At 46.7% G+C, this 27,137-nt stretch overlaps 1 protein-coding gene across 1 annotated transcript in view; it reads left to right on the plus strand.

The window, feature by feature from the left end:
* Positions 1-27,137, plus strand: part of HTT (huntingtin) — a 990,576-nt gene that overhangs the window by 273,124 nt on the left and 690,315 nt on the right. Inside the window, exons 18-19 of the mRNA XM_030191138.1 lie at positions 4,546-4,643; positions 25,268-25,407. Coding sequence (XP_030046998.1) covers positions 4,546-4,643; positions 25,268-25,407 — 238 coding nt within the window. The remainder of the gene's footprint in view (positions 1-4,545; positions 4,644-25,267; positions 25,408-27,137) is intronic.

Raw genomic sequence — 27,137 nt, forward strand, 5'->3', positions numbered from 1 at the left:
ACTTGGCTTCTCTGCGCGCTCCAGCTGTCCTGGTACCGCCCTCACTCGGTCCCTCCATCTCGGTCGCACTTTTGTCCCTCCCTCCCTCCTTCCCAGTTCCAAGTTCGTCATCCCTCCCTTTCAGTTCCAGGCCCCTCAACGATTCTTTTTGTCGTTGAAGCTCCGCCTCCGCCCCTGTGCCTTGCCCCTTTCGTCCCTCCTCCTCCGGCTCTGACGTCAGCCTGAGCTACGGAGCCTAGCAGACCAAGGAGCCACGGTCTTAGCCAGCAAGATGAATAGAACGTTGGAGGTGAGAATTATTATATAGGATATCTGGAGGAAGTTCAGGCTTATGATGCAAAAGCATTAACCTAGAACATTGTTCGCCATTTAATAGCTGCCCTCTATACTTTTCCCCACAGTTTCTCTGTAACTGTCATATATGGGCTTTCTGTCTTCTGGGATTTCCCCCTTACTAAATCACTTTTATCTAAGGAAAGTTTCAATACCAAGTTAAACTCCCCTCTCAACAGAATGTTTCCTTCTGCAAAACTTAACTTGCTTACAGGCTGACTATAGTTACCAGTTGCTGATTCAGATACTCCATCACCTTTAGATACTCTACCCCTCTTTGTCTTTACAAGTTTCCTCTGATTGAACATTAGCCTCTTTTTGTAATTAATATAGTTACACCTTTTTTTTTAAACCAAATTGGAGGCGCAGATCACATTTAAGAATTCTTTGCTATGAAGTAGTTTCTCTGATTTAGGCTGCATGCACCCTATCCTTTAATCATTTAAACTCCTTATATAGTAATGCACATTTACTTAAGGAGTTTAATCCCTTAAGATTCAACATCAAGATCTGCATTTCTGTTTGTGAATTAGCCATGAGAAAGAAATAGACCTATCCACCTGCACATTCCTGCACCACACTTAAACTCACCAATCTATTACATTTGCACCACACTTAACAAGCTCACCAATCTGCTACATTTCTGTGAAGGGGTGGACAAACATGTGGATAAAGGTGAGCCGGTTGATATTGTATATCTGGAATTTCAGAAGGTGTTTGACAAAGTACCTCATGAAAGACTCCAGAGGAAATTGGAGAGTCATGGGATAGGAGATAGTGCCCTATTGTGGATTAAAAACTGGTTAGAAAATAGAAAACAGAGAGTAGGGTTAAATGGTCAGTATTCTCAATGGAGAAGGGTAGTTAGTGGGGTTCCCCAGGGGTCTGTGCTAGGACCGCTGCTTTTTAACATATTTATAAATGACCTAGAGATGGGAGTAACTAGTGAGGTAATTCAATTTGCTGATTACACAAAGTTATTCAAAGTCGTTAAATCGCGGGAGGATTGTGAAAAATTACAAGAGGACCTTACGAGACTGGGAGACTGGGTGTGTAAATGGCAGATGACGTTTAATGTGAGCAAGTGCAAAGTGATGCATGTGGGAAAGAGGAACCCGAATTATAGCTACATCATGCAAGTTTCCACGTTAGAAGTCACCGACCAAGAAAGGGATCTAGGTGTCGTCATTGATGATTCGTTGAAATCTTCTGCTCAGTGTGCTGCGGCAGCTAAGAAAGCAAATAGAATGTTAGGTATTATTAGGAAAGGAATTCAAACAAAAATGAGGACATTATAATGCCTTTGTATCGCTCTATGGTGCGACCGCACCTCTAATATTGTGTTCAATTCTGGTCGCCGCATCTCAAAAAAGATATAGTGGAATTAGAAAAGGTGCAGAGAAGGGCGACGAAAATGATAAAGGGGATGGGACGACTTCCCTATGAGGAAAGGCTAAAGCGGCTAGGGCTCTTCAGCTTGGAGAAAAGACGGCTGAGGGGAGATATGATAGAGGTCTATAAAATAATGAGTGGAGTGGTACGGGTAGACGTGAAGCATCTGTTTCCAAAAATACTAGGACTAGAGGACATGCGATGAAGGTACAAAGTAGTAAATTTAAAATGAATCGGAGAAAATTTTTCTTCACTCAATGTGTAATTAAACTCTGGAATTTATTGCCAGAAAATGTGGTAAAGGCGGTTAGCTTAGCAGAGTTTAAAAAAAAAGGTTTTGATGGCTTCCTAAAGGAAAAGTCCGTAGACCATTATTAAATTGGACTTGGGGAAAATCCGCTATTTCTGAGATAAGCAGCATAAAATGTTTTGTACTTTTTGGGGATCTTGTCAGGTATTTGTGACCTGGATTGGCCACTGTTGGAAACAGAATGCTGGGCTTGATGGACCTTTGATCTGTCCCAGTATGGCAATACTTATGTAGTTATGTAAGCTGCACCTCCATCAACCAGCCCTGTCCTCATGCTTTCACAAGCCAAATTGGTGAACATATTTGATGTTTCTCTTTTTACCCCACACCTCCTCCCCTCTTTCCTGTACCAATAAATCCACCTCCCCTACTTCAGGATTCCTACAACACATCAAGACGTGATCATCCCCCCCACCCGCTATGCTCACCACATATGTCCACTCTCTGCTTGTTGTTATTTCAGATGATTAGCATTAATATAGGCTGCCAACTCCAATACCCCATACACTCTTATATTGTATCTCTGGGACTTATTCTCAGTATCTTCAGTTTTGTTTCACAACTCCGCGACTGCTTTCTTGTATTAGAGTTAGATTCTCACTAAATTCTTCTATATGAATCTATCTCATCTAGCCTCTGGCTGATCTCTCAACTCCAGTGGAGCTCACCAGCACAGACATTTCTAATTTTTATTCCATAAACCAATTTTGTAATTCTGATCAGAGAGTTGGTATTCTCATCAGGCTGTCTATCGGTGTTACCATCTTTTCTCAGATAAAATCACTACCATATACATACCATATGGGACTGTCTTTCTTCTATGTTTGTGAAGCGCTGCGTACGCTTTGTAGCGCTATAGAAATGCTAAATAGTAGTAGTAGTAGTAGTACCATGTGAGTGGTATTAATGCCATTGGCACCAGATTTATAAATTGGATGAATCAGAGCTGTCATTTTGAGGGAGTGTCATCACTTTCTCCATCGTAAGTCTCTTTTTAATCTGTGTTCAAACAGCTACCAGATTCTTAGTTTTATTTTCTTGTTACCTTAAATATTTGACTTTGCATATACAAGGTAACATATGACAAGGTTCAAAGATGATTGCTATTGGCCTGTATTTGCTGTTGCCATATTTTTTTTTTTTTTTTTGTGATTAGGTCCCACCAATCTCTGTATATATTCTTGTCTTTAGTTTTGCCATTACTTAGTCAGATGCTGAAAAGAGCTTCCCTCCTCTGCTGTGTGGAATCATCTGATGTAACATTTTCTAATATTCGCACAGTATGCCTGCACCCTGATATCCACTTATTACTTTCACTGGATGGATGTGATTTTTCTCTTTCCAGGAGCTGTATATGATTCTGCACCATAAGCAACATTTACCAGTGAGATGACTAAGAGGTTCAGGACTCAGACTAGGTGTTCTGTTTGGCAGTACAACTGAGCTTTTAAACCAACCCCTTATTGCTTCTAAAACAGCATCAATGAATTCACTGAGACAGAAGCCACCAAGGACACATGACAAGTCACATATAAGTCATTACATATAAGTCATTAAGCTGCTTTTATTAACTAATCAAAAAAGAAGCGGCATTTCAGAAACATGTTGAAGACTTGAATATTTACTGGTGTGTTTAATAATATGGCTTGTTTTTGAACTTTTAGTTCTGGATTGTTTTTTTTTTTTTTAAGTTTTATCTCGATTTTATTACTGGTATTTTGCCTGCTTTTCATATTTTCTGATGATTATGCTTTTTTATTCTTTCATATTACTCATTGTAATGTGGGTGTGCACATTTTAGACAGAGTTTTGACCATAAACAGATAATTTGGCGTACAGTTAGAATTCAAACAGAACTTGTATCCTTAGATATAATCCAGTTTAATTGTTGTTAAAAAGATGAATTTAGTAAAACTTTAAAAAGAACTACATAATGTGTAAACCCCGGGATTCTATATGTAGTGTCTTAATTTCTGCATGGAAATCAAAGTGTATTCTATAACAGTGCATGTAACTTAATTGGTTAATTAGCTAATCAGCACAGTCAATTGGATGTTAAGCAATTAGCACCAATTTGTATTAAGATTTAAGTACACAACTCACTAAGTGTATTCTGTAATGTGGTATATGTAAATTCTAAGTTGCATAGTTGAAAAGGGGTTGTGACCATGGGTGGGGCGTGGGCATTTCTAATTTTGTTATAGAATATACCAGCTGTGTGCCTAATTTAGGTTTTGGGATTTATGCCAAGTAGAGCATGTCGTAAATGGCCATGACCAAATTTAGTTGCATGGAGTGGCTCTCAGTGTATTCTATATACTGTGTGGAAATTAAGCCTATTCTATAAAATAAACGTGCTTTAGAGAACACACTTAGCCATATTTTTTTCTGCGTGGAATTTTCAGGCACCATATTTAGAATCCATCTCAAAATGCCTAAGTTAACCAGACAGTTTAATAACTTTCTTTGCTTTCTATGAAAATAACTTGGATGTCACTTTGTTTTGTCAGGAAATGCCTTTTCCTTGGTAGACTGTGTACCTTTGTTTCAGAAAACCTTGAAAGATGAATCCTCTGTTACATGCAAGCTAGCCTGTGTAGCTATTAGGGTAAGCAAACTATCTTAGTTGAAATAATTTGATTCCTTGGAGTAAACAATCAAGTACTATTGATTGAACTTATTGCTAAAACATAATGAGGGGCATAATCGAATGGGGATGACCATCTCTAAGGGCGCCCATCTCTAATGACGTCCCGGCGTAGGGGCGGGGAAACCCGTATTATCGAAAAAGATGGGTGTCCATCTTTCGTTTTGATAATAAGGTCGGGGACGCCCAAATCTCAACATTTAGATCGACCTTTAGAGATGGTCGACCTTAGAGATGGTTGTTCCCGGTTTTCGGCGATAATGGAAACCAAGGACGCCCATCTCAAAAACGACCAAATCCAAGGCATTTGGTCGTGGGAGGAGCCAGCGTTCGTAGTGCACTGGTCCCCCTCATGGTAGGACACCAACCGGGCACGCTAGGGGGCACTGCAGTGGACTTCACAAATTGCTCCCAGGTGCATAGCTCCCTTACCTTCGGTGCTGAGCCCCCCAAACCTCACTCCCCACAACTGTACACCACTACCATAGCCCTAAGGGGTGAAGGGGGCCGCCTACATGTGGGTACAGTGGGTTTCTGGTGGGTTTTGAAGGGCTCACATTTACCAGCACGAGTGTAATAGGTAGGGGGGGGGATGGGCCTGGGTCCGCCTGGCTGAAGTGCACTGCACCCACTAAAACTGCTCCATGGACCTGCATACTGCTGTCATGGAGCTGGATATGACATTTGAGGCTGGCATAGAGGCTGGCAAAAAAGGGCCAAGAGACCCTATCAGAGGCCTTCTACGCATCTAAGGATACCAGAATAGCAGGATCTGAACCCTGCTCCACAGCGGTAATTAGATGTAAAACCTTCCTGATGTTATCAAATGTCTGCCTGCCCCTAAAAAATCCCACCTGGTCCTCATGAACTAAAGAGGTTAGAACCTTTGGAGTTTATCAGCTAGAATTTTGGTAAAGATTTCATAATCTGTACCAAGGAGAGATATAGGTCTATAAGAGCTACAAAGGTGAGGGGTTTTTATCCAGTTTAATACTGTAACCGCAGCCAGTCGCCACGAGTAAGGTAGAACGGTATCCTCATTAATGGAATTATATACTCTAGTGAGTAATGGTTCTAGGAGGCCCTTAATTTTTTTAAATACAATTTGTTACTAAAACTATCAGCACCTGGAGCTTTACCGACTGGGAGATGTTTAATGGCTCAGAGCACCTCATCAAGCAATATTGAGGCACAGAAAGCTTCAACCTCTATGGGGGCTAATATTGGGAGAGAGATGGGAGTTAAAAAGAATCAATCAGAGCCTGAGATGGAGTTGCCTCTGGAGTATAAAGCTGCCTATAAAATTTTAAAAAGACCCTCTGAATATCAGCCTCACATGTACACCATTGATCATCTAAAATTTTATGGATATAATTATGGGTGGCGTGTTGCTTCAGTTTATAGGCCAGGAGCTTACTCGCCTTGTTATTGAACTCAAAATATTCTTGATTTGTACAACTCAGATGCTCTTTGATAGTATGAAGCTCTATATCATACTAGCCCTCCCTAGCTTTATGTAAGGCTACTTGGTGCCTGCGTAACCCCTTCCCTGTTTACAAAGACATTCTAATGAAGATATTTCATCCCAGAGCTGCTGCTCCTTGTAACAACTATCTTTGTGGACATGGGCTTGCAAGTAAATCAGATGCCCTCGCATTACCACTTTCAAGCATTCCCATATAGTCAGGGGAAAATATCAGAAGTATCATTAAAGTGTAAATGGTAAATGCTCCGGGTCATCCAAAAAAGCATCATTCAAATGCCAGGGAACAGAGGCAGGTCTGCCTTCAAAATAACAAATGAAGTGTGATAGGTGCATGGTCAGACCAAGTTTTATGGTGAATCTCTAAAGCGTGAACATAATTGTGTAATAATGAGTCTCCCAGCTAGATATGTCGTCTGGAGTAGCTATCATGCAAGGGGGGAAAAAAGTATAATCACACTCGGTACCATGCACTTCCCTCCAAATATCATGTAAGCCCCATCGGGCAACAAAGGATTGCGGGTGAGCCCGGTCTGCCCTTGCATAGGTGGCCTGAGTAGCTGAGTTATCTAAACTTAGATTAAGAGTGATATTAAAGTCACCTCTTAACAATAGTGTACCCTCTATATTTTTGGCTAAAACATTGATATATGATTGAAAAAAATTTCCTTGATTTTGGTTATGGGCATATAGAGTAACAAGAGTGAGCACAAACCCCCTAAATTGTACTACCAGAAGGAGTAAACAACTCTCCTTATATCTGCAAGTTTCTTACATACATTCCAGGGATGGGCCTTAATACCAAGACCTGCTGTTTTTGGGTGTTCCCGGTTGGACGCTAGGCATGCTGTAGCATATTTTGCTACGTCGCATAATTAAACTCTTGAATTTGTTGCCGGAGAACGTGGTGAAGGCGGTTAGCTTAGCAGAGTTTAAAAAGGGGTTAGACGGTTTCCTAAAGGACAAGTCCATAAACCACTACTAAATGGACTTGGGAAAAATCCACAATTCCAGGAATAACATGTATAGAATGTTTGTACGTTTGGGAAGCTTGCTAGGTGCCCTTGGCCTGGATTGGCCGCTGTTATGGACAGGATGCTGGGCTCGATGGACCGTTGGTCTTTTCCCAGTGTGGCATTACTTATGTACTTACATACCATTAAATTCTTACTTGGATGGGTGGGGATGGGTTAAATTATTGTGGGGACAGGTGGGAACGGGTTGGGATGGGTTAAACTTTTTGTGGGGATGGGTAAGATTCCAGTGGGGATGAGTAAGATTCCAGCAGGGACAGGCAGGGATGGGTAAGATTCCTGTCTCCATGCACCTCTCTAGTCGTGAGATAGGAGGTAGTGTCCTATTTTGGATAAAAAAAATACTGGTTAAAGGATAGAAAACAGAGAGTAGGGTTAAATGGTCAGTATTTTCAATGGAGAAGGGTAGATAGAGGAGCTCCCTAGGGGTCATGGCTTAAAGATGGGGGCATCTGTGTGTATCTGGATTTTCAAAAGATGTTTGACAAAGTACCTCATGAAAGACTCCAGAAGAAATTGGAGAATTACAGGATAGGGGGTAGTGTCCTGTTGTGGATAAAAAAACAAACTGGTGAAAGAATAAAAAGCAGAGAGTAGGGTTAAATGGTCAGTATTTTCAATGAAGAAGGGTAGATTGTAGGGTTCCCCAGGGGTCTGTGCTGGGGCCACTGCTTTTAACATATTTATAAATGACCTAGAGATGGGAGTAACTAGTGAGGTAATTCAATTTGCTGATGACACAAAGTTATTCAAATTGTTAAATCGCAAGAGGATTGTGTAAAAATTACAAGAGGACCTTACGAGACTGGGAGACTGGGCATCTAAATGACAGATTACGTTTAATGTGAGCAAGTACAAAGTGATGCATGTGAGAAAGAGGAACCCAAACTATAGCTACGTAATATAAGGTTCCACGTTAGGAGTCACCGACCAAGAAAGGAATCTCGGCATCGTTGTTGATGATACGTTGAAACCTTCTGCTCAGTGTGCTGTGGTAGCTAAGAAAGCATATAGAATGTTAGGTATTATTAGGAAAGGAATGGAAAACAAAAGTGGGGATGTTATAATGCCTTTGTATCGGTCCATGGTGTGACTGCACCTCGAATATTGTGTTCAATTCTGGTCACCGCATCTCAAAAAAGATATAGTGGAATTAGAAAAGGTACAGAGAAGGACAACGAAATTTATTTATTTATTTGTTTGTAGCATTTGTATCCCACATTTCCCCACCTATTTGCAGGTTCAATGTGGCTTACAATTGTTCCGTAATGGTGATCACCAATTCCGGAAAAAGAGAAATACATAGTAAAAATAATAGCAAACATAATCAGAACAATATGCAATATAATCATAACATAAAAAAGTAAAACAATTCTATCCTAAGCTCTCAAAATTTATATAAAAAGAAAAAAAAAAGCTTTCAGCTCAATAGTGCTACCTCACCTTGAATATTGTGTTCAGTTCTGGTCGCCATATTTCAAAAAAGATATAATGGAATTGGAAAGGGTTCAAAGAAGTGTGACCAAGATAATGAAGGGGATGGTACTCCTCTCATATGAGGAAAGGCTAGAGAGGTTAGGGCTCTTCAGCTTGGAGAAGAGGCGGCCGAGAGGAACATAAGAGTAGCCATATTGGGTCAGACCAATGGTCCATCTAGCCCAGTATCCTGTTTCCAACAGTGGCTAAGCTAGTTCACAAAATACCTGGCAGAAACCAAATTGTGGCAACATTCTATGCTACAAATCCCAGGGCACACAGTTGCTTCCTCATGTCTGTCCCAGTAGCAGACTATGGACTTTTCCTCTTGGAACTTGTACAAACCTTTTTTTAAACCCAGATATAGTAACTGCTGTTAGCACATCCTCATATGTACACCCTCTGCCTTCACCCATTATCTCTTCCTCTTTCATGCACCCCACTGCCTTCACCCATTCTCCCTCTCTCATGTACCCCACTGCCTTCACCTATTCTCTCTCTCCCTCTTTCATGCACCCCACTGCCTTCACCCATTCTCCCTCTCTCATGTACCCCACTGCCTTCACCTATTCTCTCTCCCTCTTTCATGCACCCCACTGCCTTCACCCATTCTCCCTCTCTCATGTACTCAACTGCCTTCACCCATTCTCTCTCTCTCTCATGTACTCCACTGCCTTAACCCATTCTCTCTGTCTCTCTCATGTGTCCCACTGCCTTCATCCATTCTCTCTGTCTCTCTCATGTGTCCCACTGCCTTCATCCATTCTCTCTGTCTCTCTCATGTGTCCCACTGCCTTCACCCATTCTCTCTGTCTCTCTCATGTGTCCCACTGCCTTCACCCATTCTCTCTGTCTCTCTCATGTGTCCCACTGCCTTCACCCATTCTCTCTGTCTCTCTCATGTGTCCCACTGCCTTCACCCATTTTCTCTCTCATCCTTCACTGGGAAAAAAAAAAGATGAACATTACTCTTTTGTTTGAACTCCTAGTGCCTCACGCTTGAATTCCTCTGATGTGATCCCTGTTTGATCTGCTTACCTGCTGTACCTCCTCTAATTAGGAGTGTGAACCATAGAGTACCAGAGCTTCGGGTTGGTCTCATGAGGCTTGAAACTGGATACCATGGGACCAACTTGAACTTCCGGCACCGTATGTCTCAAGCTTGTGGTTGGATGGGTCACAGCTGGGAAGCTGGAATCCCACTGGAGGAATCTGTGTTTCCATCAAGATTTTGCAGGCCAGAAAAATGTAGTTTGAGGGCAGGGTTTTGGCCCATAGGCTGTGGGTTGGACAAGCATCCTCTAATTAGTTTGAGTATATATCACGCTAACAGCTATTCTCTGAGGACAAGAAGGCTGCTTGTTCTCACTGATGGGTGACGCCCACGGCAGCCCTGAGGTCCGGAAATCTTCCTAGCAACAAAGCTTGCTAGAGCTTTCGGTCACGCGTGCCCCCGCAGCCATCTTCCTGCCCAACTCGCGGGGACAGCAGTTCCTTTTTGTCCGCGGTGGAGTGAGAGACTGTGTTTTTGTCTCTTTCACCACGTCCTGAGGAGCCTTAGGCGTTTTTTGTGTTTTCGCGAGGTTTTTCTACTTCTATTTTTATTCTCTAGTTCCTTGGAGCTGTTTTCTTTTCTTTAAAAAAAAAAAAAAATCTGTAGACTTCTAGAGTTTGGTGCCTAAGTTTCGTTTTGCTGCTGTTGCGGCCGTCTTAGGCCGCCGTTCGCACTTTCTCCCTTTTTTGTGCCCTTCTTTTTGGCACCATTGACGTTTTTGATCTCGCCGCCGCTAGTTTTCCGTCGATGACATCGAAGGTTCCCAGCGGCTTCAAGAAGTGCGGTTGATGCCACCGGGTGGTCTCGGGTTCTGATCCACACGTGTCGTGTCTTCAGTGCCTTGGTGCTGAACATTGCCCCGCCGCCTGTAAGCTGTGTCTCGGTTTGAAAAAGAGAACACAAGCGGCGAGACACGCTCAGTGGGACCGTCTGTTCGGAGCTTCGCCCGGAACTTCTGCGTCGACGTTGACCAAGGTACCGAGTTCGGCAGTGTCGATGTCGGCACCGGAGCAGGCATCGACCTTGGAAGTGGTGAGCTGTCGAGTGGGTCTCCACTGATCTCGAAGGCTCCTGCTTTGCAGGCCCATCGGGATCAACCTTCTTCGGACCCGACCCCGAGGAGGCGTTTGGGTTCAGCGTCTTCCTTGTCGGTACCGAGGGGTACCGATGCCTTGCCGAGGGCGAAGGCCAAGAAACATCGGCACTGGTCTTCTTCTTATCATGGTACCGGGAGCTCCGGGGCGTCGAAGGATTCGGCACCCGAGAAGCGTCGACGCAGGGAGGACCGCTCCCCCTCCATACAGGAGGTGTCTGTGTCGGTCGATGGACAGCCCGGTACCGCCTCCTTGTCCTATGCAGGTTCTGCCTCCGACTCCTGCACCGGCTTCCTTGCCTTTCCCGGTAGAGACTAGACGAGCGCCTCCGAGCTGTCCTTCCAGGTCTCCTGGAGGGGTTGATGCGCCAGTCTGTACTGGTACCGACGGTGGTTGCGCCCTCGGTACCGTTGGCAGAGGTGCCGGCTGGCTCCTTGCCCTTGGTGAGGTCCCCGACAGAGGTACCGCTTGCGGCACTGGACTCGGCGGCCACCCGGGTCGACTCCCCATCGACGTCATGGGAGGAAGCTTCACCGCGGTTGGTTAAGGAGTCGACTTCTCGACGACACCATCGAGGACATCGTTCCTCGGAGTCGAGACGGGCCTGGTTTCGAACTGCTGTTTGAGAGCTGTTGTCCGACACCGAGGAGGAGGCCTCGTGGGGGGGAGGAAGAAGATCCCAGATATTTCTTTTCTGAGGAGTCTTGTGGTCTTCCTTCTGACCCCACTCCCTCTCCTGAAAGAAAGCTTTCTCTGCCGGACAGTCTTTCTTTTTCCTCCTTTGTCCGGGAAATGTCTTTTGGCATTCCTTTCCCGGTGGTTACTGAGGATGAGCCCAGGACTGAGATGCTCGAGGTCCTTGACTATCCTCCACCTAAAGAGTCGTCCACAGCCCCTTTGCATAAGGTTCTCAAGGAGACTTTGCTTAGGAATTGGACGAAACCTTTATCTAATCCCACCATCCCTAAGAAGGTTGAGTCCCAGTATAGGGTCCGTAGAGAGCCTGAATTGATGAGGACCCAGTTACCTCCGACTCTATGGTTGTGGACTCTGCCCTGAAGAGAGCTGGCAGTTCCAGAGATTTTGCCTCGGCGCCCCCAGGGCGGGAATCTAGAACTCTCGACTCCTTTGGGAGGAAGGCCTACCAGTCCTCTATGCTCGTGTCCAAGATCCAGCCTTACCAGCTCTACACGAGCATCCATATGCGGATTAATGTGAAGCAACTGGCAGACCTGGTGGAGTGGATCAACTCCCTGCAGAACAGGCCAGGCCTTTTCAGGAGGTGGTCAGGCAGCTGAAGGCGTGTCGTAAATTTTTGTCCAGGGGTGCTTATGACACTTTTGATGTTGCGTCCAGGGTCGCTGCTCAGGGTATAGTGATGCGCAGACTCTCATGGCTGCGTGCCTCTGACCTGGAGAGTAGGACTCAGCAGCGGATGGTTGATGTCCTTGCCGGGGGGATAACATTTTTGGCAAGAAAATCGAGCAGGTTGTAGAACAGCTCGACCAGCGTGTTACTACCCTCGACAATCTCTCCCACCGGGTGCCTTCAGCATCTACCTCAACTGGTAGACATTTTTTCAGGGGCAGGAGGAGTAGGTACAGTCCACCTTCCCGACAGCCTGCTCAGGCTCAGCCCTAGCGCACTCGTTCTCGTCAACAGCATGCGCCTAAACGGGCCCCTGCAGCTCCCCAGCAAAAGCAAGGGATGAGCTTTTGACTGGCTCCGGATGAGCATAGCCGCAGTAACCGTGTCCGTGCCGGATGGCTTACCGGTCGGGGGCGGGGGGAGGTTGAACTTTTTTCACCAAAGGTGACCTCTTATAACCTCCGATTGGTGGGTTCTTCAAATAGTCTGGTTAGGATATACCCTCAATTTGGCTTCTACAGACTTATACGGTCTGTGCCAGAGCCGGTGGTGGGAGGCGGGGCTGGTGGTTGGGAGGCGGGGATAGTGCTGGGCAGACTTATACAGTCTGTGCCAGAGCCGGTGGTTGGGAGGCGGGGATATGCTGGGCAGACATATACGGTCTGTGCCCTGAAGAACACAGGTACAAATCAAAGTGGGGTATACACAAAATTAGCAAATATGAGTTATCTTGTTGGGCAGACTGGATGGACGGTGCAGGTCTTTTTCTGCCGTCATCTACTATGCTACTATATGTTACCTCCAAATTGCCCACCGGGAGCTCAGTCCTTCAGCTCCCAAGCAGGTACTTGCAGAGGAACTCTCCGCCCCCTCTCAGCGCCAATGCGGTCGAGCCCGTTCCACCCAGGCAGGAAGGGCTGGGATTCTATTCCAGGTACTTCCTTGTGCAAAAGAAAACAGGGGGAATGCATCCAATCCTAGACCTAAAGGCCCTGAACAAATTCCTGGTGTGAGAAAAGTTCAGGATGCTTTCCCTGGGCTCACTGATAGGCACTCTTCGTGTCTTCAGTGTCTGGGGGCCGAGCAATTCCCCAGAACTGTAGTCTGTGTTCCCTCTTACAAAGGCGGACTCAAGTAGCGAGATTGGCCCAGTGGAACGTTTTGTTCTCGGGCTCTTCGTCGGCATCGGCACCGGGGTCATCGTGTGCATCGACGTCATCAGCGTCCAGAGCTTCTTCCTTGGCTGCCAGTGCATCGAGTGCATCGAGGCATCGGCCCTCTGCATCAGCGCCGAGACATCGGATAGCTGCATCGACGTCGGTGGTACCGGGACCTCGTCTCCTGATGTCGTCGGACGGTGGTGCATCGTGTGGAGTGCAGGTGAGGGCTGTCCATTCCCCTGCTGGTGGCGGTGAGCCCTCGGGTGGGTCTCCTCCTACCCTGAGGGCTCCTGCGGTACAGCCCCCCCCGAGACCGACCTCCTTCGGCCTCGGCCCCGAGGAAGCGACGGCTGGATTCTACGTCCTCCTCTTCGGTGCCGGGGAGCTCCGGTGACATGCTTCGGAAGAAGTCGAAGAAGCATCGACACCGGTCCCCTCCCCGCGTCGGCACCGAGAGCTCTGGGTCGCCGAGGGAGTCGGCACCCAGCAGGCATCGGCACCGAGAGGACCGCTCACCCTCTGTTCAGGAGGTGTCGATGCGCTCCACTCTGGACAGCCCGGAACAGCCTCCACGCCCGGAACAGGTTCTGACGTCGACGCCTGCATCGACCTCCATGCCTTTCTCTGCAGCCGCTCTGAACGAGAGCCTCCGGGCCGTTCTCCCAGAGATTCTGGGAGAGCTGTTGCGCCCTACCCCTCCGGTACCGGCGGTGCTTGCGCCTCCGGTACCGTCGAGCGTGGCGCCGGCTGGCCCATCGCCCGGGGTGAGGTCCCCGACGTCGGTACCGCGTGCGGTGCCGACTGCGGCCACCTCCCAGGAGGGCTCCCCGACTACGTCGGCGGAGGGAGCTTCGCCGATGCGGGCGAGGGAGTCTACCTCTCGACGCCCCCATCGTGGACGTGGCTCCACGGAGTCGAGCCGGGCACGGTTGCAGACGCAGGTCCGTGAACTTGTGTCTGACACCGAGGGTGAGGCCTCGTGGGAGGAAGAAGAAGACCCCAGATATTTCTCTGACGAGGAGTCTGAGGGTCTACCTTCTGATCCCACTCCCTCTCCTGAAAGACAGCTTTCTCCTCCCGAGAGTCTGTCTTTTGCTTCCTTTGTCCGGGAGATGTCTACGGCCATCCCCTTCCCGGTGGTTGTGGAGGACGAGCCCAGGGCTGAAATGTTTGAGCTCCTGGACTATCCTTCTCCACCTAAGGAAGCGTCCACTGTTCCCCTGCACCATGTCCTCAAAAAGACATTGCTGGCGAACTGGACCAAGCCTTTAACTAATCCCCACATCCCCAAGAAGATCGAGTCCCAGTACCGGATCCATGGGGACCCAGAGCTGATGCGCACTCAGTTGCCTCACGACTCTGGAGTTGTGGATCTGGCCCTAAAGAAGGCTAAGAGTTCTAGGGAGCATGCTTCGGCGCCCCCGGGCAAAGACTCTAGAACCTTAGACTCCTTTGGGAGGAAGGCCTACCATTCCTCTATGCTCGTGGCCAAAATTCAGTCTTACCAGCTCTACACGAGCATACACATGCGGAATAATGTGCGACAGTTGGCGGGCTTGGTTGATGCTCTTCCCCCTGAGCAAGCCAAGCCTTTTCAGGAGGTGGTCAGGCAGCTGAAGGCGTGCAGAAAATTCCTGGCCAGAGGAGTTTATGACACTTTTGATGTTGCGTCCAGGGCCGCTGCTCAAGGTGTGGTGATGCGCAGGCTCTCATGGCTGCGTGCCGCCGACCTGGAGAATAGAATCCAGCAGCGGATTGCGGACTCGCCTTGCCGTGCGGACAACATTTTTGGAGAAAAAGTCGAGCAGGTGGTAGAGTCTCTCCACCAGCGGGACACCGCATTCGACAAGTTCTCCCGCCGGCAGCCTTCAGCTTCTACCTCTACAGGTAGACGATTTTTCGGGGGAAGGAAGACTGTTCCCTATACTTCTGGTAAGCGTAGGTACAATCCTCCTTCCCGACAGCCTGCGGCCCAGGCTAAGCCCCAGCGCGCTCGCTCTCGTCAGCAGCGTGCGCCTCAGCAAGGCCCCGCGGCTCCCCAGCAAAAGCAAGGGGCGAGCTTTGACTGGCTCCAGCAGAGCATAGCCGACATCCAAGTGTCAGTGTCGGGCGACCTGCCAGTCGGAGGGAGGTTGAAAGCTTTTCACCAAAGGTGGCCTCTCATAACCTCCGATCAGTGGGTTCTGCAAATAGTCCGGCAAGGATACACCCTCAATTTGGCCTCCAAACCTCCAAATTGTCCACCGGGAGCTCAGTCTTACAGCTTCCAGCACAAGCAGGTACTTGCAGAGGAACTCTCCGCCCTTCTCAGCGCCAATGCGGTCGAGCCCGTGCCATCCGGGCAAGAAGGGCTGGGATTCTATTCCAGGTACTTCCTTGTGGAAAAGAAAACAGGGGGGATGCGTCCCATCCTAGACCTAAGGGCCCTGAACAAATATCTCGTAAAAGAAAAGTTCAGGATGCTTTCCCTGGGCACCCTTCTCCCCATGATTCAGGAAAACGATTGGCTATGCTCTCTGGACTTGAAGGATGCCTACACACACATCCCGATACTGCCAGCTCACAGACAGTATCTGCGATTTCAGTTGGGCACACGCCACTTCCAGTACTGTGTGCTACCCTTTGGGCTCGCCTCTGCGCCCAGGGTGTTCACAAAGTGCCTAGCTGTGGTAGCAGCGGCGCTTCGCAGGCTGGGGGTGCACGTGTTCCCATATCTCGACGATTGGCTGGTGAAGAACACATCCGAGGCAGGAGCCCTGCAGTCCATGCAGATGACTATTCGCCTCCTGGAGCTACTGGGGTTTGTGATAAATTACCCAAAGTCCCATCTTCTCCCAGTGCAGAAACTCGAATTCATAGGAGCTCTGCTGGATTCTCGGACGGCTCGTGCCTATCTCCCAGAGGCGAGAGCCAACAACTTGTTGTCCCTCGTCTCGCGGGTGCGAGCGTCCCAGCAGATCACAGCTCGGCAGATGTTGAGATTGCTGGGCCACATGGCCTCCACAGTTCATGTGACTCCCATGGCCCGTCTTCACATGAGATCTGCTCAATGGACCCTAGCCTCCCAGTGGTATCAGGCTGCTGGGGGTCTAGAAGACGTGATCCACCTGTCCACGAGTTTTCTCGAATCCCTGTATTGGTGGACAATCTGGTCCAATTTGACTCTGGGACGTCCTTTCCAAATTCCTCAGCCACAAAAAGTGCTGACAACGGATGCGTCTCTCCTGGGATGGGGAGCTCATGTCGATGGGCTTCACACCCAAGGAAGCTGGTCCCTCCAGGAACGCGGTCTACAGATCAATCTCCTGGAGTTGCGAGCGATCTGGAACGCTCTGAAGGCTTTCAGAGATCGGCTGTCCCATCAAATTATCCAAATTCAGACAGACAACCAGGTTGCCATGTACTATGTCAACAAGCAGGGGGGCACCGGATCTCGCCCCCTGTGTCAGGAAGCCGTCAGCATGTGGCTTTGGGCTCGCCGTCTCGGCATGGTACTCCAAGCCACATATCTGGCGGGCGTAAACAACAGTCTGGCCGACAGACTGAGCCGGATTATGCAACCTCACGAGTGGTCGCTCAACTCCAGAGTGGTGCGCCAGATCTTCCAAGCGTGGGGCACCCCCTTGGTGGATCTCTTCGCATCTTGAGTGAACCACAAAGTCCCTCAGTTCTGTTCCAGGCTTCAGGCCCCCGGCAGACTAGCATCGGATGCCTTCCTCCTGGATTGGGGGGAGGGCCTGCTGTATGCTTATCCTCCCATTCCTCTGGTGGGAAAGACTTTGTTGAAACTCAAGCAAGACCGAGGCACCATGATTCTGATTGCTCCTTTTTGGCCGCGTCAGATCTGGTTCCCTCTTCTTCTGGAGTTATCCTCCGAAGAACCGTGGAGATTGGAGTGTTTTCCGACCCTCATCACGCAGGACGAAGGGGCTCTTCTGCATCCCAGCCTCCGGTCCCTGGCTCTCACGGCCTGGATGTTGAGAGCGTAGACTTTGCCTCTTTGGGTCTGTCAGAGGGTGTCTCCCGCGTCTTGCTTGCTTCCAGGAAAGATTCCATTAAGAGGAGTTACTTCTTTCTGTGGAGGAGGTTTGTCGTCTGGTGTGACAGCAAGGCCCTAGCTCCTCGCTCTTGTCCTACACAGACCCTGCTTGAATACCTTCTGCACTTGTCTGAGTCTGGTCTCAAGACCAACTCTGTAAGAGTTCACCTTAGCGCAATCAGTGCATACCATTACCATGTGGAAGGTAAGCCGATCTCAGGACAGCCTTTAGTTGTTCGCTTCATGAGAGGTTTGCTTTTGTCAAAGCCCCCTGTCAAGCCTCCTACAGTGTCATGGGATCTCAATGTCGTTCTCACCCAGCTGATGAAACCTCCTTTTGAGCCACTGAATTCCTGCCATCTGAAGTACTTGACCTGGAAGGTCATTTTCTTGGTGGCAGTTACTTCAGCTCGTAGAGTCAGTGAGCTTCAGGCCCTGGTAGCCCAGGCCCCTTACACCAAATTTCATCATAACAGAGTAGTCCTCCGCACTCACCCTAAGTTCTTGCCAAAGGTCGTGTCGGAGTTCCATCTGAACCAGTCAATTGTCTTGCCAACATTCTTTCCCCGTCCTCATTCCTGCCCTGCTGAACGTCAGCTGCACACATTGGACTGCAAGAGAGCATTGGCCTTCTACCTGGAGCGGACACAGCCCCACAGACAGTCCGCCCAATTGTTTGTTTCTTTTGACCCCAATAGGAGGGGAGTGGCTGTAGGGAAACGCACCATATCCAATTGGCTAGCAGATTGCATTTCCTTCTCTTACGCCCAGGCGGGGCTGGCTCTTGAGGGTCATGTCACGGCTCATAATGTCAGAGCCATGGCTGCGTCGGTAGCCCACTTGAAGTCAGCCTCCATTGAAGAAATTTGCAAAGCTGCGACGTGGTCATCTGTCCACACATTCACATCTCATTACTGCCTGCAGCAGGATACCCGACGCGACAGTCGGTTCGGGCAGTCAGTTCTTCAGAACCTGTTTGGGCTTTAGGATCCAACTCCACCCCCCGAGGGCCCTGTTTGTTCTGTTCCAGGCTGCACTCTCAGTTAGTTGGTAAATTTTTTAGGTCAATCTCAGTTATGTCCTCGCCGTTGCGAGGCCCAATTGACCATGGTTGTTGTTTTGAGTGAGCCTGGGGGCTAGGGATACCCCATCAGTGAGAACAAGCAGCCTGCTTGTCCTCGGAGAAAGCGAATGCTACATACCTGTAGAAGGTATTCTCCGAGGACAGCAGGCTGATTGTTCTCACAAACCCGCCCGCCTCCCCTTTGGAGTTGTGTCTTCCCTTGAAATGTATTGTCTTGCTACATACTGGACTGGCCGGCTCGAGCCGGTTTCGGGCGGGAAGACGGCCGCGCATGCGCGGCGCGCGCGGGCGCGCGAGAGCTAGCAAAGGTCTTTGCTAGGAAGATTCCGATTGGAGGGGCTGCCGAGGACGTCACCCATCAGTGAGAACAATCAGCCTGCTCTCCTCGGAGAATACCTTCTACAGGTATGTAGCATTCGCTTTAGTCTCGGAACACAGCATTTCCAGTATTGTGTACTGCCCTTTGGCCTGGCCTCGGCACCCCAGGTCTTTACAAAATGCCTGGCGGTGGGTGCAGCGTCACTACGCAGATTGGGGGTGCTTGTATTCCCTTACCTCGACGACTGGCTGGTGAAGAGCACCTCGGAGGCAGGAGCTCTACAGTCCATGCAGATGACTATTCAACTGCTGGAGCTACTGGGGTTTGTTTTAAATTACCCAAAGTCCCATCTCCGTCCAGTTCAAAAGCTAGAATTCATAGGAGCTCTGCTGGACTCAACAACGGCTCGTGCCTACCTCCCCGAGATGAGAGCAGACAATCTTTTGTCTCTCGTTTCCAAGGTCAGAGCATCTCAGCAGATCACAGCTCAGCAAATGTTGAGACTTCTCTGCCACATGGCCTCTACAGTCCATGTGACTCCCATGGCACGTCTTCATATGAGATCAGCTCAGTGGACCCTAGCTTCCCAGTGGTTTCAAGCTGTCAGGAATCTAGAGGATGTGATCCAATTGTCCACCGTGTTTCGCAACTCTCTTCGGTGGTGGACCAATTTGACCTTGGGACGCCCATTCCAAATTCCTCAGCCACAAAAAGTGCTGACGACGGATGCATCTCTCCTGGGGTAGGGAGCGCATGTAGATGGGCTTCACACTCAAGGACTTTGGTCCCTCCAGGAATCAGGTCTCCATATCAATCTCCTGGAGTTGCGAGCGATCTGGAACGCTCTAAAGGCTTTCAGAGATCAGCTGTCCTACCAAATTATCCAAATTCAGACAGACAACCAGGTTACCATGTCAACAAGCAGGGGGGCACCGGATCTCGCCCCCTGTGTCAGGAGGCTGTCCAGATGTGGCTTTGGGCCCGCCGCTGAGGTATGTTTCTCCAAGCCACGTATCTGGCAGGCATAAACAACAGTCTGGCCGACAGATTGAGCAGGATAATGCAACCTCACGAGTGGTTGCTAAACTCGCATGTGGTGCGCAAGATCTTTCAAGCGTGGGGCACCCCCTTGGTGGATCTTTTTGCCACTCAGCTCAATCACAAGGTCCCTCAGTTCTGTTCCAGACTTCAGGCCCACTACAGACTAGCGCCAGATGCCTTTTCTCCTCAATTGGGGAGGTCTTCTGTATGCGTATCCTCCCATACATCTGGTGGGGAAGACTCTGCTGAAACTCCAGCAAGACCAAGGAACCATGATTCTGATTGCACCCTTCTGGCCGCGTCAGGTTTGGTTTCCTCTTCTTCTAGAGTTATCTTTAGAAGAACCGTGGAGATTGGAGTGTTTTCCGACCCTCATAACTCAGAACGAAGGGGCGCTTCTGCATCCCAACCTCCAGTCTCTGGCTCTCACGGCCTGGATGTTGAGAGCGTAGACTTTGCCTCTTTGGGTCTCTCTGAGGGTGTCTCTCGAGCCTTGCTTGCTTCCAGGAAAGATTCCACGAAGAGGTGTTATTCTTTCAAATGGTTTGCCGTCTGGTGTGATAGCAAGGCCCTAGATCCTCGCTCTTGTCCTACACAGACCCTGCTTGAGTACCTTCTACACTTGTCCGAGTCTGGTCTCAAGATCAACTCCGTAAGGGTTCACCTTAGTGCAATCAGTGCTTACCATCAGCATGTAGAAGGTCAGCCTATCTCTGCACAGCCTTTAGTTGTTTGCTTCATGAGAGGTTTGCTTTTGTCAAAGCCCCCTGTCAAACCTCCACCAGTGTCATGGGATCTCAATGTTGTTCTCACCCAGCTGATGAAGCCTCCTTTTGAGCTACTGAATTCCTGCCATCTGAAGTACTTGACCTGGATGGTCATTTTCTAGGTGGTGGTTACATCAACTCGTAGAGTCAGTGAGCTTCAGGCCTTAGTAGCCCACGCTCCCTATACTAAATTTTATCACAACAGAGTAGTCCTCCGCACTCACCCTAAGTTCTTGCCGAAGGTGATGTCGGAGTTCCATCTGAACCAGTCAATTGTCTTGCCAACATTCTTTCCCCGTCCACATACCCGCCCTGCTGAACGTCAGTTGCACACATTGGACTGCAAACGAGCATTGGCCTTCTATCTGGAGCAGACAAGCCCATTCAGACAGTCCGCTCAAATGTTTGTTTCATTTGATCCCAATAGGAGGGGAGTCTCTGTCGGGAAACGCACCATTTCAAATTGGCTAGCAGATTGCATTTCCTTCGCTTATGCCCAGGCTGGGCTGACTCTAGAGGGTCATGTCACGGCTCATAGCGTTAGAGCCATGGCAGTGTCGGTGGCCCACTTGAAGTCAGCCACTATTGAAGAGATTTGTAAGGCTGTGACGTGGTCTTCAGTCCACACATTCACATCTCATTACTGCCTTCAGCAGGATAGCCGATGCGACAGTCGGTTTTGGCAGTCGGTGCTGCAGAACCTGTTTGGGGTTTAGAATCCAACTCCACCCCCCTAGGCCCATTTTTATTCTGTTTCAGGCTGCACTCAGTTAGTTGTTATGGTTTTTAGGTCAATCTATGTTATGTCCTCGCTGTTGTGAGGCCCAATTGACCTTCTTTGTTGTTTTGAGTGAGCCGGGGGGCTACCCCATCAGTGAGAACAAGCAGCCTGCTTGTCCTCGGAGAAAGCGAATGATACCTACCTGTAGCAGGTATTCTCCGAGGACAGCAGGCTGATTGTTCTCACAAACCCGCCCTCCTCCCCTTTTGGAGTTCTATCTTCTTCTCATTTTGCTCTTTGATCTAACTGATGTCTGCGCGAGTTGGGTGGGAAGATGGTCGCGCATGCGCGTGGGCACGCTTGACCGAAGGCTCTAGCAAGCTTTGTTGCTAGGAAGATTTCTGGACCTCAGTGCTGCCGTGGGCGTCACTCATCAGTGAGAACAATCAGCCCGCTGTCCTCGGAGAATACCTGCTAGAGGTATGTATCATTCGCTTTATGAATACTCCTTATTTAGTATATCATATCTTCAAATCTTTTCACATATATCAAATACCAAATATCCCACATGTATGCTCATTCACACTCATTCACATCTTCACACCTTATATCACTCACTAATACATCAAATTGCTAAGTACCCTGAAGAACTTGTTGATAATGCTTATAGCAAGCAGTCCATGAAATAATTCCCACTCACTGCATGTGTGGGAGCTCGTAAATCAGTCCCCGCTTTATACACATATGGAAGTTACTCCATGAGTCCTCACAAAGCAGTAACCAAAACCACCCATTCAGGTAGTACAGAAAGTGGATTATTCATACATCAATGTCGTTCATAAGACCTGTTTTATCCATATAGTTTGTCCTTGAATTCAGGTTACTCAAACCCCAAAGGTTCCGTCAATCAAGAAGCTTCATAGTAGTATAGCATATAGATCTATGAAAACTTTCAAAGATGGTGTGCAATCAGTCCCATTGCCACTTGCAATGCACCCCAGACCCTACACAGTCTGTGTTTTGCTACTTGAGCGTCGTCAGGAGTCGGGTTCCTAAAGTAAATTAATAAAACAGCACCATATGTAGATTCTGTAGTTATATACATGTCTCTTAAATTTTCAATAACACTCATTTACTCACAATTGATGAATGTTCACCATTATTGGATACAAGATGGGCAGGAACTCTACCGTCCACATGCATTCACTTTCCAGTCAAAAAACGCTGGCGCATGCGTATGGATCGCTGGTCATACACAGCTGATTTTAACGTCACTAAACCACACCCCTTCAAACATTCGGCCACTCTACTTCCCCATTCAATCCAGCTGGCGCAATTGTATTCCATATAAAAATCATCCGTTGCTCCCGACGTAGGAGCGCCAATGAGACATTACCCCCCCTGCTATTGTTGTGAACCTGAAATAGTACCACAAATTGTAAATCCGGGAGTACATGTCCTGCGGTGCCCCAGTGTGATACTAAAGGTGCTTCCTGTTTCGCTAGGCAGATATTACTAAGATGTGCGATTCTGTTCTTAAATTTTCTAATAGTGTGACCAACATACCACAACCCACACAGACAGCAAATACCATATACACATTGCTTCGTGTTACAGTCAGTTCGTGATCGCAATTCAAACACCTGACCTCCAGAATGAGGTATCTCCACTTGACCTGTTTGTAATGCATATCTGGAATACACACCTCAGATTTGGAGATATGATATACTATATAAAGAGTATTCATAATAGCTGTTAGCATGATATATACTAATAATATTTAATGCAGTTATTAATACTTTTGTTGTTACCCAGGAGTGAATAGTGCTAATTAATTTGAGGGGACAAAGTTTGTTTAAATTTTTTTTTTTTTTTAGTAATCAAATTTACCCAGCGATCAAAGACAAAAATGAGTCCAAAGTAACTCCTAACATTTTAGATTTTTCAATTTATAAAAAAGTTCCAGTTGATACAGTAATCCCTAGTAGGTACATTAGTGTTGGAGTTACGTGGAGGGGCATTTTCGAAAGAAACGTCCAAGTTGCGATTTGGACGTCTTTGCAAAACGTCCAGATCCGGGGCAGGGAAAACCGTATTTTCAAAAAAAGATGGACATCCAGCTTTCGTTTCTAAAATACCGTCAGAGACGTCTAAATACTTAAATTTGGACGTCCCTAGATTTGGATGTCCCTAGACATGGATGTTTCTGACTTTCGGCGATTTTCGAAATCAAAGACGTCCATGTCAAAAACATCCAAATGCAAGCCTTTTGGAGGTGGGAGGAGCCAGCATTTGTAGTGCATTGGTCTCCCTGACATGCCAGGACACCAACCGGGCACCCTAGGGGGCACTGCAGTGGAGTTCATAAAATGCTCTCAGGAACATAGCTCCCTTACCTTTTGTGCTGAGCCCCCCAAAACCCACTACCCACAACTGTACAGCACTACCATAGCCCTAATGGGTGAAGGGGGGGGGGCACCTATATGTGGGTACAGTGGATTTGTGGTGGGTTTTGGAGGGCTCGCTGTTTCCTCCACAAATATAACAGGTGGGGGGGGGGGGGTATGGGCCTGGGTCCGCCTGTCTGAAGTGCACTGCAGTACCCACTAAAACTGCTCCTGGGACCTTCATGCGCTGTCATGGACCTGAGTATGACATCTGAGGCTGGCATGAAATATTTTTAAAGATGTTTTTTTGAGGGTGGGAGGAGGGAGGGGTCAGTGACCACTGGAGGAGTAATGGGAGATCATCCCTGATTCTCTCCAGTGGTCATCTGGTCATTTCAGACACCTTTTTGTGCCTTATTCGTAATAAAAACACGTCCGGGTGAAAACGTCCAAGTGTCAGGGACATCCTTGCTTTTTTTGATTATGGGTCAAAGACGTCCAAGTGTTAGGTATGCCCAAGTCCTGCTTCGCTATGCCTCCGACTCGCCCCTTTGAAATTTGGACATCCTTGTGACGGACTGCAGTTGGAGACATCCAAAATTGGGTTTCGATTATACCGATTTGGACATCCCTGGGAGAAGGACATCCATCTTCCGATTTGTGTCGAAGGACGGACGTTCTTTTTCGAAAATGAGCCCATAAGTCACAGAACCTTGGTTTTATCACTATTCAGCTTTAATAAATGGGCAGTACTCTAATTTATAACTCAATTAATGCAATCTATAATTGTTGCAAAGATATATAAGATATTATTTGAAGCTGGTAAGATATTTAGGGGGTTAATTACTAAAGCTTAGCTCGCGTTATCTGCCTCAGGGCCCATAGGAATAAAATGGGCCCTGCTGCAGATAACTCGAGCTAAGCTTTAGTAAACAGGGATGTTAGTATAAAGCAACCATATATTTTTCACATTTTTTGTTGAGGTAGCCATAAAGGGTAAAATAGCATGTTTGCTTTGAAAACATAATGCATGCGATGTTTTCCTCCCCTTTTCTAAATACACCTCTTGGGAATAACCTCACAATCCAGCTACAAGTGAAATATTCACTGTAGAAGCTACACTGTAGGAGCTTTCATGTGTTTGTAGGTGGCCAGAGGAAGACTGTTTTAGATAGGGCAATCTAGGCATGTTTAATCCTTTTTAACCCATTAGTGGCCAATGTTCCCATATGGGAACAAATCAATTTGTTCCTATATGACTTATTATGGGAACATTGGGCACTAATGGGTTAAGGCAACTATATTTCTTTGAAAATTATACTAGAAAAAATTTGTGTGTAACACATGTTATATTTATGTTCTATAATTTTACCCACTATTGATTAGCTTTTAAAGTTGTAGTAATTTGAGAAATAAATAAAAAAGGTGTTCATAGATTTGGACACCTGAGAGCAACACTCATAGGAGTTAACACCACACAAACAGGAAACAAGCTGCTTGTTTGTTGAGAACTAAGTATTAACATATCACATTTATTTTTTTTTGCCCTTCTTTTTAGCACTGCCTCATGAGTTTATGTAATAGCACCTATAGTGAATTAGGTTTACAACTGATTGTTGATCTCCTGAATTTGAGGAATAGTTCTTACTGGCTTGTACGAACTGAGCTTTTGGAAACTTTAGCTGAAATAGATTTTAGGTAAGTGGTGTTTTTAAAATAGCGTTTGTAAAAGATTTATTCTGTGCTAGTTATTAAATGATGTTAAAGATTTTATCGATGTTTATATTTTGGAATATAAATGTACTTTTGCACAGTAACAAAGTGGGAAAAGAATATATAATGTGATATGGGGGTGTATAAATTGGCTTCAAGAACCACCTTCTGCTAACACACTTCTTCATCTGGGACTTTTAATTTCTAAATTTAAGACGGCCCTTAAAACTCATTTATTTAAAACTGATTTGGGGGACACTTGCTTGACACTTTTTTTTTTGCACTGGACAGCTACAACTTGTGTTCTGTTCTGGATCTGTATGTGATTGATGTTTAGTTTTTACTGTATTTTCTTTCTAATGATTGATGCTGGCTGGTTTTCCTTTGTTTTGTTTGAATTGCTGTTCTTTTCTATTTCATAGACTTAGTTTTAAAATGTAAACCACTGTGTTATAAATTTTATGAATGGTGGTTTATCAAATAAATGTTAACCATAACATGGGGAAGCCATTGTTTGGCCTGGGATTGGTAACATGGAATCTTGCTACTGTTTGGGTTTCTGTTAGGTAATTGTGATCTGGATTGGCCACTGTTGGAAACGGGATACTGGGCTAGATAGACCATTGGTCTGGCCCAGTATGGCTGTACTTATATTCAAGTCTCAGTATAGAAATACTTTTATATTCCATTCCAAAGAAAAGAACATAGAGAAAAGCAGGAAAGTAAATAAACAACCACTTACAGAATTTCTGTCTACATAATGAAAAAGCAAAAGCCTGTGTCATGGGTTAATTTCTTTTAATTGAAATATATCAATATATTTTTGGGCTTGCTTTAGAAAGCTATCACCTCATATTTTTTGTGTTTATTTACTTACTTTTATTTCTGGGCATTCAAGTTCACCAGGACAGCAACTGCATTACTTTATCCATGTTAGTACCGTGAAGATGACTTCACCCATGTGTGATGATATACTGAACTGCCTCTCTTCAAAGAAAAGCAGCGTGAATTACCAAAAAAAAGAAATAATCTTCCTAATTATTGACATTTCCTTTAGACATGCATGGTAGTTCCTGTGCTCCCATAGCCATATTGCAAGCTTGAGTTAGTCGTTTCCCTCCCCACAAACTGGCCTGACCTCCACCTCCCAAAAAGATACACCCCCACTATCCCCAGCTACCCCTCCCCCCACAAATGCAATGCAACATATGTAATGCATAAACAGAATATATATATATATGCACATACACATGCAGAGGAAAGAATATCATGAGCTCTTCTCTGCGTGTTTTCCCCACTTATTGATATCAGATTTTACTGTGCCTTTCTCACCATTATAAATTCGCTGCTCTTGTTCCATGCTTTTTGAATTCCATTACTGTTTTTGCACTCACTGTTGCCACTGGAGAAACTAATAACACTAAAAAAAAATGCTTCCTCCTTATGTGTTCAACTTTAGATATTGTAATTCCTTTAAACATCTCTTTGTTAATCTTCTCCAATATATACATATTTGGGCCCATACTGGATAAGGCTTACTGTACATTAATCTGATCAATTTTAGTAGCCCTCCTCTGAATTGTGACTGCTTTTTTAGTTTTGTTTTAGTTTGTTACATTAGCCACATTCAAACATAAATGCTAATTTGCTTCTCAGTTTGGTTATTAGTCTTTGGGACTGAATGAAGCACCCTATTTATAAGCAGCCCTATATTT

The sequence above is a fragment of the Microcaecilia unicolor genome, chromosome 2 (assembly GCF_901765095.1).
Source record: "Microcaecilia unicolor chromosome 2, aMicUni1.1, whole genome shotgun sequence".
Taxonomy (NCBI): Eukaryota; Metazoa; Chordata; class Amphibia; order Gymnophiona; family Siphonopidae; genus Microcaecilia; species Microcaecilia unicolor.